At 51.3% G+C, this 12,429-nt stretch overlaps 1 protein-coding gene across 1 annotated transcript in view; it reads right to left on the bottom strand.

The window, feature by feature from the left end:
* Nucleotides 1–406: 406 nt before the first annotated feature.
* Nucleotides 407–12,429, bottom strand: part of MYRFL (myelin regulatory factor like) — a 41,011-nt gene continuing 28,988 nt past the window's right edge. The window contains exons 17-25 of the mRNA XM_064166201.1: nucleotides 12,125–12,196; nucleotides 11,972–12,018; nucleotides 11,671–11,835; nucleotides 6,147–6,221; nucleotides 4,816–4,903; nucleotides 3,562–3,636; nucleotides 2,595–2,703; nucleotides 748–822; nucleotides 407–656 (exon numbers count right to left, since the gene is read on the bottom strand). Of these exons, the coding sequence (XP_064022271.1) occupies nucleotides 570–656; nucleotides 748–822; nucleotides 2,595–2,703; nucleotides 3,562–3,636; nucleotides 4,816–4,903; nucleotides 6,147–6,221; nucleotides 11,671–11,835; nucleotides 11,972–12,018; nucleotides 12,125–12,196 (793 nt within the window). The 3' untranslated portion in view covers nucleotides 407–569. The remainder of the gene's footprint in view (nucleotides 657–747; nucleotides 823–2,594; nucleotides 2,704–3,561; nucleotides 3,637–4,815; nucleotides 4,904–6,146; nucleotides 6,222–11,670; nucleotides 11,836–11,971; nucleotides 12,019–12,124; nucleotides 12,197–12,429) is intronic.

Raw genomic sequence — 12,429 nt, 5'->3', positions numbered from 1 at the left:
CAGCATCCTTGCAGCCCTCTCTTGGACTCTCTCCTGTAGATCCCTGTCCCTCCTGAACTGAGGAGCCCAGAACTGGCTGCAGTATTCCATGTGAGGCCTACTGGAGCTTCTGTGCTCCACAACCTCCCTGGGTAACCTGTGCCAGGGTCTCACCACACTCAACCTGTGCCAGTGTCTCACCATCCTCAACCTGTGCCAGTGTCTCACCACCCTCAACCTGTGCCAGTGTCTCACCACCCTCAACCTGTGCCAGTGTCTCACCACCTTCAACCTCTGCCAGTGCCTCACCACCCTCAACCTGTGCCAGTGTCTCACCACCCTCAACCTGTGCCAGTGTCTCACTGAGTCATGATGGGGATTCATTTATTTACACATCTCACCCTCCATTGGCTCAGATCCTTCTAGAAACAGTTCCTGAAGATGCACACTTTTAGTCTTTGCCACTTTATTTCTCTCCTCTGTGGAAAAGCCAAGCCCCAAACAGGTCCAGTCACACATCTCCTGTCCGCACCAAAAGGCTCCACATCTCTCCCCGAAGGAGCAGCTCCAGCAGCAGCAGCAGCAGCACTTCAGTCACACTGCCGATAGAAATAGAAGTAGTAGTCGGTGAAAAACAGCCCAGCAAAGTAAGGATCTGTCGAGCAGCTTGCAAAATCCTGCAGGAGACAAACAGAGGAGGTTGGTGAGGGATCTGCTCTGGCTTCAGATGCTGCTTGGTCCTGCTGTGCTGCCGGTTCGGATGCTTACCGGTACGGCCACGCGGAAATGGTAGGCGCTGTCGTACAGCTGTGCCACCGGGAGAGGCCAGATGTGCTGACGGCCCTGGGTGAGGAGTGAGAGGGGGGGATTAGGTAACCTGGTTTCACATTCACCTGGGGAAAAGGACAGGCTCTGGAGACACTGCACTGGCAAATGCAGTGCAGAGTAATTATGATATTCAGAAGTCGTTTGGCTGCGGTGCTTTGGGATACGGTCACAGTGTCACAGTGTCCCCAAGGTTGGAAGAGATCTCACAGATCATCAAGTCCAACCCTTTACCACAGAGCTCAAGGCCAGACCATGGCACCAAGTGCCACGTCCAGTCCTGCCTTGAACAGCTCCAGGGACGGCGACTCCACCACCTCCCCGGGCAGCCCATTCCAGTAGCCAGTGACTCTCTCAGTGAAGAACTGAGAGAGTTTAGGGTTGGACTTAGTGATCCTGGGGGGCTCTGCCAACCTGAGTGTTTCTGTGATAGGAAGATAGCTACAGTCAGAGCATTTAAAGACAGAGTGGTGACTTTAAAAAGGCAGCTGTGCTCTGACAGGCTCTGCACAGCAGCTGGCAGACACCCAGTACCCAGCGGTGCTCTGAGTAACTGAGTCACAGCACCATGCAGGCTGGCACAGCCCCTCAGGAGCACCAAGCCCAACCTAGAACCTTACTCTGCAAGGTGCACCTTAAACCATAGCCCTAAGCACTACATCCAAATGACCCTTAAACACATCCAGGCTGGGTGACTGCAGCACCTCCCTGGGCAGCTCATTCCAGTCCCTCATCACTTTCTCTGTGAAAAGCCTTTTCCTAATGTCCAATCTCAACCTGCCCAGCCTCAGCTTGAGGCCATTCCCCCTTGTTCTGTCTGCAATCCCCTGTGAGCAGAGCCCAGCAGCAGCCTCTCCACGATGTCCCTTCAGGTAGCTGCAGCCAGCCATGAGCTCTGCCCTCAGCCTCCTCTGTTTCACACTACCCACCCCCAGCTCCCTCAGTCTCTCCTCATCAAATTTATCCTCCAGACCCTTCCCCAGCTTCCTTGCCCTCCTCTGCACTGCCTCCAACACCTCCACAGCTCTCTTGTATTGAGAAACTGAACACAGCACTCAAGGTATGGCCTCTCCAGAGCAGAGTCCATGGACACAATCCCCTCCCTGCTCCTGCTGGCCACAGCATTTCTGATCCCACCCAGGATGCCATTGGCTTTCTTGGCCACTTGGGCACACTGCTGGCTCACATTCAGCTCCTGTCTATTACAACCCCCAGGTCCCTTTCTCTCCAGCCACACTGCCCCAAGCCTGTAGCATTGCTTGAGGTTGTTGTGGCCCAAGGGCAGGACCTGGCACTTGGCCTTGCTGAAACTCATCCCATCAGTGCTGGCCCATTGATCTAAGCCTATCCAAGTCCCTCTGCAGAGCCTCTCTACCCTCATTCCAATCAACACTGCCACCTAACTTGGTGCCAAACTCACTGCTGACTCTCTCTATGCCTGCATCAAGGTCATCAATAAAGATATTACACAGAAGTGGTCCCAACACAGATCCCTGAGGAACACCACCAGTGCCTGGCTGCCAACTGGCTTTAACTCCATTTGCCACCAGTCTCTGGGCTCTCCTGTCCAGCAGTGCCCAGGAGACAGTGTGCTCAGCCAAGCCATGAGCAGCCAGTTTTTGTGGAGATCAGCATGAGAGGCTTTCCAAAAGTGTAGGAACACAACACTGACACACTTTCCCTTTCTGGTTTTCCAAGCCAGTAAGCAGGAGTTGCTCCTGCTATGTGAGGTGATTGAGAGCTGGAAGGTGGAACTGAAGCCAAGGCCAGGCAGGCTCCAGCTATCTTACCTGTGTGGTTGCTAGGAAATTCTGCCAAAAGGTTTGGCTTGAAGAATAATGGGAGCAGTAATTTCCAAATGTGACTTTGCAGAGAAAGATGATTAATGGCTCTGTGGTGCTTCAAGAAACAGAGAGAAACAAGGATCTGACTGGTTGTTCTTCAACAGGAGGATCATACAGATATGTGTATATATGAAACCACAGAATACATACATGGAAACCAAACTGAATCGTGGGGAAGAAAAGCAGAGGAGCTCACAGGATCACAGGGTGTTAAGGATAGGAAGAGACCTCTCAAGATCATCAACTCCAACCCCTCTGCCACAGCAGAATCATACAATCTAGCTCAGGGCACACAGGAACACATCCAGACAGGGCTGGAAAGGCTCCAGAGAAGGAGACTCCACAGCCTCTCTGGGCAGCCTGTGCCAGGGCTCTGGGACCCTTACAGGAAAGAAGTTTCCCCTTGTGTTGAGCTGGAACCTCCTGTGCTGCAGCTTCCATCCATTGCTCCTTGTCCTATCCCAGGGAGCAGTGAGCAGAGCCTGTCCCCCCCATCCTGGCAGCCCTCAGATACTTATAAACATTGATCAAATCCCCTCTCAGTCTCCTCTTCTCCAGACTAAGCAGCCCCAGGTCCCTCAGCCTCTCCTCATCAGCCATGCCCTCCAGTCCCCTCATCATCCTCATAGCCCTCCACTGGACCCTCTCCAGCAGATCCCTGTCCCTCTTCACCTGGGGAGCCCAAAACTGAACACAGTATTCAGGATGAGGTCTCAGCAGGGCCTGTATTGGACCAGTGCTACAGCAAAACCTCTACCCAAAGGTCCACACTGAAAACTGAGTTGTGCAAAGATTTGTCTCATTCCTCAGAGCAGAGACCACTGCATGTCACAGCAGAAGTCAGGCAGGAACTCCCATTAAACCCCCCTAACCATTACCTTATTGTCTATGCCTTAGCTTTAACTGTACTTACTTTATTTCCAGTGAGATTTCTACATCCACAGGTGTGTATTTGTTAACAGGAACAAGGTAGCTGTAATTTCCAGACCTGAAAGAAGGGGCATTATGCTAGAGAGGATTGGAAGAGGGATGCACAGCAGCACCACAGAACCAGAGAAACTGCATCTCCATTTACAGAGACCTGAAACCATTAGGAGGTAGAAGAATCTCCTGTGTGCTAAAGGAGGAGGAACCAGGCAAACAGCCATGCTCTGTTCCTGGCATTGGATACCACCATAACCACAGAGCTGCTGAGGCTGGAATAGAGCTCTGGCATCATCCAGCAAATGTGGCCACCTGCCCAGGTGGGAGACACCTCTGCTTACACTCAATTTGCTCCAGAATCACAGAATCATTTAGGCTGGAATAGAGCTCCGAGATCATCCAGCCCAGCCTAGGACCTAACACCACCACAGACACCAGACCATGGCACTGAGTGCCACAGCCAAGCTGGTCTGAAACACCTCCAGGAGCAGTGACACCACCACCTCCCTGGGCAGTCCATTCCAGTCTCTAATTCCCCTTTCCATCAGGAAGTGCTTCCTAACATCCAACCTAACCCTCCCCTGGCACAGCTTCAGGCCATGCCCTCTCATCCTGGCACAAGTTGCCTGGCAGCAGAGCCTGATCCCCACCTGACTACCCCTTCCCTTCAGGTAGCTGTAGAGTGTGCTAAGGTCCCCCCTGAGTCTCCTCTGCTCCAGGCTAACCCAGCCCAGCTCCCTCAGCCTCTCCTCAGCAGCCTTCCCCTCCAGTCCCTTCCCCACGCTTGGCACTCTCCACTCCAGCCCCTCAGGATCTCTCTTGCAGTGAGTGCCCAGAGCTGCACACAGTGCTGCAGGTGAGGCCTCCCCAGTGCCAGTGCAGGGCACAATGACAGCCCTGGTGCTGCTGGCCACACTGCTCCTGACACAGGTCAGGATGCCACTGGCTTTCCATGCCAGCTGGGCACACTGCTGGCTCATGCCCAGCTGCTGTCACCCAGCACTGCCAGGTCCCTCTCTGCCAGGCTGCTCTCCAAAGTGTCTTCCTAGCTTCCAGCACATCCACACTGCCCCGCAGCGTGGTGTCACCCACCAGTTTACTAAGGGGAGACTCAAACCCCTCATCCAAACCATCAGTGAAGATATTGAATAGAAGTGGGCTCAGGACTGATCCCTGGTCAGGGGGGGGACAGCACTGCCCACCAGGCACCAAAAAGTAAAGCACAAGAGAAAGCTTTACCTACCTGCACTGCACACTTGTGCTGCAGTAGCGGCTGTCAATGCTTTGCTGAGTTTCCAGGATCTGTATGGAGCTGATTGTGGTATCAATCCCTACAAAAACGAACAAGGAGGCTTTACTCCTGCTTGGCTGCTTCTCAGATACCTTAGATAAGAGCACAGCCAAAGGGCAGTTCATGCACTGGCAGCTGCTCCCCTGCTTGCCACTTGCTACAGCTCTAAATCAGCACCCAGTCAAAAGCCTCTGGTTGATCACCTTCATTCTGCTAACACAGGGGAGATGATCCTGCAGCTTGGGGTTTTTTGGGGGGTGGGGAAGACACTGAAGGCTGCTTTGATGGGTCAATGTTCATGGTAACATGCTAGAAGATATGGCAATGCATTGTGGAGCACCCTGCAAGATCTTAGCTCCTCTCAAGGAAGATGTCACTTGTCATAGAGTCATGGAATGGGTTAGGTTGGAAGGGAGCTCAAAGCTCAGCCAGTTCCAACTCCCTGCCATAGGCAGAGACATCTCCCACTAGGACAGAATTCTCAAGGGCTCATCCAGCCTGGTTCTGAGCACCTCCAGGGAGGTTGTGGAGCACAGAAGCACAGAATGGGATCAAAGATCACATTTGGTGCTTCTGTGATCCACAACCTCCCTGGGCAGCCTGTGCCAGTGTCTCACCACCCTCACTGCAAACAGCTTCTTCCTAACATCCACTTTCAATCTCCCCTCTGCCACTTCAAACCCATTCCTCCTCATCCTGTTATTACAGGACCTTGTCCATAGTCCCTCCCCAGCCCTCCTGTAGGCCTCCATCAGATCCTGCAAGGCCATTCCAAGCTCTCCTCCAAGCCTTCTCTTCTCCAGGCTGCACAGCCCCAACTCTCTCAGCTTGTGCTCAGAGCAGAGCTGCTGCAGCCCTCTCAGCATCTTGGTGGCCTCCCCTGCACTGGCTCCAACACTTCCATGTCCTTGTTGTGTTGGGGGCTCCAGAACTGCACCCAGGACTCCAAGTGGAGTCTTAGGATGTGCTCCAGACCTCTGTCATTTGCTTAGTTCTGAAATCAAGTCTAAGACCTTTCTAGACAGGGCAGGCAAAAATGTCTATAAACCCCCTAATGAAGAAGGAAGGATAAACTGGAACCAGAGGACAATGACAAGAGTGAATCACAGACATTTAACAGATTCCTAAGTGCTAATTCCCTGTAACAAGCTGGAAGTGAAGCTTCCAGCAGCAGAACTCCCAGTCTGCAGGTAGCTTATACCCAAGTTAGGTGAAGTGCTACCAAAGCTATATAATGACATATTTCCATGGTAGGTTTTGTCTTTGTTACACATGGGACTTACAGTCATTCCCAAGATCAGGTCTTCCATTAGGTTTTGTGACTGGACCTCCTTCAGGGAACACATCACTTTTGTTTCCTGGGAAAGGATGGGAAAGGGGAAATGCCCCCCAGGTTAGCCTGGCACACTTGTAACAGCAGACTACAAACACAACACCAGATGTCTTCTTGATTACCTCTTGGCTTAAGGCATCCATAACCACAAGAGAAACCCTTAGAATGCAAAACACCTCTGCTGAGAACTCCTCTGTATGTAGTCAAAAGGTTGTAGGTAACTAAGAACTACAGGAAATTCTTTTCAAATCCTACAGCAGTTTTAAAACCAGCCTAAGAGTGAGGATTTTATCCCCCCCCACCCCCAAATATCAGCCATAGATATTATAAAGAGCCCAAGGAAGTCAACTTGTGCTGAAGTGGCAATGACTCAAACTGTGCATCTTCAGGAACTGTTTCTAGAAGGATCTGAGCCAATGGAGGGTGAGATGTGTAAATAAATGAATCCCCATCAAGACTCTGCCCCAGTCAGGCCCCACCTGGGATATTGCAGCCTCAGGGATCTACAGGAGAGAGTCCAAGGGAGGGCTGCAAGGATGCTGAAGGGGCTGAGCACTGGCTGGTGAGGAGAGGCTGAGAGCCCTGGGGCTGCTTAGGCTGCAGAGGAGAAGGCTGAGAGGGGATCTAGCAAATGGATCTAAACAGCTAAGGGCTGGGGGTCAGGAAGGAAGGCACAGGGACAGCCTCTGCTCACTTGTGCCCTGCCACAGGACAAGGGGCAAGGGATGGAAACTGCAGCACAGGAAGTTCCAGCTGAAGATGAGGAAGAAGTTCTTGAGTGTAAGGGTGGCAGAGCCCTGGCACAGGCTGCCCAGAGAGGCTGTGGAGTCTCCTTCTCTGCAGCCTTTCCAGCCCTGTCTGGATGTGTTCCTGTGAGACCTGTGCTAGATTCTGCAGTCCTGCTGTGTCAGGGGGGTTGGACTGGAAGCTCTCCAGAGGTCCCTTCCAAGCCCTAACATGCTGTGATGTGCCATGCAAAGACAGGTCAGGGGAATAAGTTAGCTGTTTTGAACGGGAGATGCAAGATAATGAGGACTGACCCCATTCAGACACAGTACTTCAGAGAGAGAAGGAGGAGTCCTCAAATTAAAGAAGCTAATACCAGTTCTTACAGCATGGTCAGAGAGGATGAGGGAGCTGGGGGAGGGCAGCCTGCAGAAGAGGAGGCTCAAGGCAGAGCCCATTGCTGTCTACAGCTCCCTGAAGGGAGGCTGTAGCCAGGTGGGGTTGGGCTCTGCTGCCAGGCACCCAGCAAGAGAACAAAGGGACAGAGCCTCAAGCTGTGCCAGGGCAGGTCTAGGCTGGATGTTAGGAGGAAGTTGTTGGCAGAGAGAGTGATTGGCATTGGAATGGGATGCCCGGGGAGGTGGTGGAGTCTCCGTGCCTGGAGGTGTTGAAGCAAAGCCTGGCTGGGGCACTTAGTGCCATGGTCTGGTTGCTAGGTTGGACTGGCTGAGCTTGGAGGTCTCTTCCAACCTGCTTGATTCTATGGTTCTATGTTCACTGTCATTTCAGTCTCTGATCTAGGCTGAGAAGCACGAGATGGTGATTTATTTATTCATCTATTTAAATCTATTCATTTTCTCAGTGCTTGTCTAGAAAAGTGCACTTTAAATATCTTTTGAATATTCAACACAAGCACAACTTGGGGAAGACCAAAAAAAAAAGGCCCTTCAAGCCCATGGGAAATTGTTGAAAGCTGTTCCTGTGCTTTTACACTAACTGCCAGCCAGCAACTGTTGAGAGGTCTGCTACCAATAGATTGGCACTGAGAAATGTTCATCTTGCCTAACCTAACATACTTCACCAAATGACTTTTGACAGAGTAGATGAAGAGCAGCCAGGCAGAGACACACCTGGGGGTGCTGGTAGAGAGTAGCTGAAAATGAGGCAGCAATGCCCAGGTGGGCAGCAGAGCCAATGGCATCCTGGCCTGGCTCAGGAATAGTGTGGCCAGCAGGACAAGGGAGGTTCTTGTGCCTCTGTACTCACAGAACCACACAGAATTAACCAGGTTAGAAAAGACCTCTAGGATCATCAAGTCCAACCTACCACCTAACCCTTCTAATTATGGCAGTAAGTGCCTCATGCAGCCTCCTCTTAAACACCTCCAGGGATGGGGACTCCACCACCTCCAAGGGCAGCCCATTCCAATGCCAATCACTCTTACTGTGGAGAACTTCTTCCTAACATCCAGCCTGAACCTGCCAGGTTATTCTGGCCCTGTACTCAGCACTGGTTGGGCCACACCTTGAGTAGTGTTTCCAGTTCTGGGCCACTCAACTCAAGAGAGATCCAACTGAGTCCAGAGGAGGCCACCAAGATGCTGAGAGGGCTGCAGCAGCTCTGCTCTGAGCACAGGCTGAGAGAGTTGGGGCTCTGCAGCCTGGAGAAGAGAAGGCTTGGAGGAGAGCTTGGAGTGACCTTGCAGGATCCGAAGGGGGCTGCAGGAGGGCTTGGGGGGAACTATTGACAAGGTCTGGTAATGACAGGATGAGGAGGAATGGGTTTAAAGTGGTAGAGGGGAAGTTGAAACTGGATGTTAGGAAGAAGTTGTTTGCAGTGAGGGTGGTGAGACACTGGCACAGGTTGAGGGTGGTGAGACACTGGCACAGGTTGAGGGTGGTGAGACACTGGCACAGGTTGCCCAGGGAGGTCAGAGAAATGGAGGGTGAGGTTAGGGAGACAGATGCAGCTCAGAGCTCCCCAGCAGGAGTAGCTAGTGCCTTATCTCTCTTTTGATTCTTGTTCTCATACCTCTCAGCAAGCCAATGAGTGAGGTAGGCACCAGCCTTGCTTTCCTTCCACAGCCTATAACCTAGTTCTTCTCCCCAAAGCATTCAGCTAGGCTCAAACGAGCACAGGCACACGGTGGAGCAGTGAAAGGTCTGCTAAGTCTGAACTCCTAAAGCAGCATTTAACCAAACAGCAACTTACAGGAGCTTTCTCTTTCCACAAACCAAACTAACCAGCTGCTTCTCAAAGATCCACTCTTTATCTTGATCACTCCCCATACTTAACTCTTAGCTTTTTGTTCTAACAGCACTTCCCTTTTCATTTATCTTGGCTCCTGCTCCATTAAGCAGCTGATTGGCTTTCCTTCTGTTTGGGTTCCATATTGACATTGTTACCTTCCATTTGGGGACACATTCAGCTTCATTAAACCTGTGCAGATCTTTCAGTGCTGTGTGCACTGTGATGATTTTTCACTCTCAGTGCTTAATGCTATCTGGAGCATAAGACCTTGAGAAGGTACTGCTTTGTGTTCATCCTTGCCTTGTCTTTCCACCTAATATCAAAAGCAGCCAGCTGAGGAAGACAGAGGATTGTCATGTTTCGTTTTCATCCTCCTACAGCCCTCGTTTGTAAATGAGATTAATGCCTTTTTAATTAAGCAACACTCTGCCAGGCTTCAGAGCAATGCAAGTCACTTAGGCATGACCCCCTGAAAGCACTGCAGGGAGCTCTGCCACAGGGCTTGCTGCAGCACTCATCACAAGGATCACGAGGACCACTTAGAGGCAGACAACAGCACTTTGTAGGGTAAAGAATAGCCACTGGGTGAATCCCTCCAGAAGAGCTCATGTGAGAAGGGTGCCAGTAACTGGCAGGGCAGGCAGCTGTACTTCAGAGGCTGAACTGCTTCTCTCCCCAGTCTCACCTCTACTTGCCAGCTGTGGGTGATGTAAGCATTGCTCCCAAGGCCAAGGAAGGAAGAGTGTGCTGGTTGAAGGCTAAGTGGAATGTTTTAGTGAGAAATACCAGATCATTGACTGTGAGAAGAAAATAACAGTGATGTCTTTATCACTCCTCTGTTCTGCTGAGAGATATAAAACCAAGAAACACAAAGTCATTCTGGCTGTCTGCAGCTTGTCTCACTAACTATGTCCAGTTCTGGGCTCCTCAATTCAAGACAGAAATTGAGGTACTGGAACATGTCCAGAGAAGGGTGACAAAGCTGGTGAGGGGCCTGGAGCACAGCCCTGTGAGGAGAGGCTGAGGGAGCTGGGGGTGTGCAGCCTGCAGCAGAGGAGGCTCAGGGCAGAGCTCATTGCTGTCTGCAGCTGCCTGCAGGGAGGCTGTAGCCAGGTTCCCACCTGCAGCCAGCAACAGAATGAGGGGACAGAGTCTCAAGTTGTGCCAGGGGAGGCGTAGGCTGGATGTTAGGAGGAAGTTGTTGTCAGAGAGAGTGATTGGCATTGGAATGGGCTGCCCAGGGAGGAGGTGGAGTTGCCATCCCTGGAGGTGCTCAAGAAAAGCCTGGATGGGCTTTGGTGCCCATGGTCTGTTTGATTGGCCAGGGCTGGGTGCTAGGCTGGACTGGATGAGCTTGGAGCTCTCTTCCAACCTGGTTGATTCTAATTCCTCTGCCTGGACCTGTATAACTCAAACTAATTATTCTGCTTCTAAATCCTTGTCTGGATTCCTGCATCTCCCCCTGGCACATAAGAGATTCTGAAATAAGGAAGGAGGGGTGGAAAGAAGGAGGGGAGTTGGTTTGAAACCTCCTCCTGGGCAGTTCTGTATCATTTTAACTTGTAGCTAGTTGTAAATATTCCACCCAGCTGAGTCAGTCTGGTGAACTGATGGGGAGAGGGTCAGGAAACCACAGAGCATTGATGCTGGGTTTAGTTATGTGAGCATTTGTCTCCAGACACTGATGGTGTTAAGGTCTGGGAAAGAGGAACACAGGTTCCAATAACTTGTGCATGCCTTTGTCTGTCAGCTCTTTCTTGTATCTTCTGTCACCCTCACAGGGAAAAAAATCCTCCTCATCTTTAAATGGCACTTCCTATGCCTCAGCTGCCACCCATTGCCCTTTGTCCTGCCATCAGGCATCACCCAGCAGAGCCTGGCTCCAGCCTCCTGCCACTCACCCTGCACATGTTTAGAACCATTGGTGGGGTCACCTCTAAGTCTTCTCTTCTCAGGCTCTCCTCCTGAGAGAGATGTGGCTAGGGCTGGGGGATAGGTTGGACTGGATGATCTTGGAGGTCTCCTCCAACCTGGTTGATTCTATTCTATTCTATTCCATTCCCTTCATCATCTTTGTGGCTTAAGCACTCTCTCAAGCAGCTCTCTATTCTCTTCTTGAACTGAGGGGCCCAGAACTGGACAGAGTACTCCAGATGTGACCTCACAAGGGCAGAGCAGAGGGGTAGGAGAACCTCTCTCACCCTGAAGCCAGGTCCAACTGTAGCCAGAGGCTTAATTAAAAGCATTAGTGACACTCTGGTGGAGGTGAAATCACAGAATCCCCTGTTTGGCCAGGAAGAACAGTGGCACCAGCATTCCAGATCCCTAAAGATAACCAGGCCAGGCTTTTCCACAACATATTGATCAGGATTTCTGAAGTCCTCTGGACTAGGCTCTTTTCAGGAAGCTAACCACCTGTAAAGATTCCTGTCCCTCCCCTCACACTCCTCAGGTAGTCTTTACTCAAGGGGTAAATAACACAAATAAATGGAGCTCACGTTTCTGCCTGGTGTTGGCTTTCCCATAAGGTGGAGATTGGGGTTTTGGTTGATGAATTGGGCAGCAATAGACCTTGTCACAAGGCAAAATGTCACAGAAATCCACTTCAGGGATCCTGCTGGTGGGCTGTGTGCTCTGAGAAACTGTGCTTCCTTCCTGCAATGCTAAAGGGAAGGGGGGAGAGAAGAAAAGAGACAATCCCCATCAGTGCTTTGCCTATAAGCATTTGATATTAAATGTCTATTAGCACTTAATAAGAGCAGGGAAACTCAAAGTCTGTTAGCAGTAGAGACACAGTACCTGCTGCAGTGGTAGAGGGAGAGAGTAGAACAGACTCTGGGGTAGTGCTGATGAAGGAAAAAACAGTTCATTAAAAACTGGAGATGAGAGGTGGTGGCCAGAAGGGATTGGGCCACAGAAGTCTCCTTCAGTGGCACTGATGTAGCTACTTGCCTGTAAACTGGAGAGTTCCCCAAGCGCCCGTAGTGAATGCTGAGCAGGTACAGGGCTGATATGGCCAGAGCACTGCAGAAAGAGAATGTCTCTGTAGGTTCACATCCACCTCCTGTGCAACATGCTGTGAAAAACACCTTGGCAGCACCTTGGCCACGTGTAGCAGGGGAGAAGTTCACCCTCTAATCGTTCTCCCTTTAGTGGGAAAGATTCCCACTGAGTTTGAAACAGAGCTCAGATGAGACAGCTCAGTGCAGTACTGGATTCAGCCCTGGAGCAGGCTGCAGAGAGGCTGTGGAGTCTCC

Source organism: Pogoniulus pusillus, chromosome 27 (genome assembly GCF_015220805.1).
Source record: "Pogoniulus pusillus isolate bPogPus1 chromosome 27, bPogPus1.pri, whole genome shotgun sequence".
In the NCBI taxonomy this organism is placed as follows: Eukaryota; Metazoa; Chordata; class Aves; order Piciformes; family Lybiidae; genus Pogoniulus; species Pogoniulus pusillus.
Note: the sequence above shows the minus strand (reverse complement) of the source record. Positions and strands in the feature narration are given on the sequence as shown.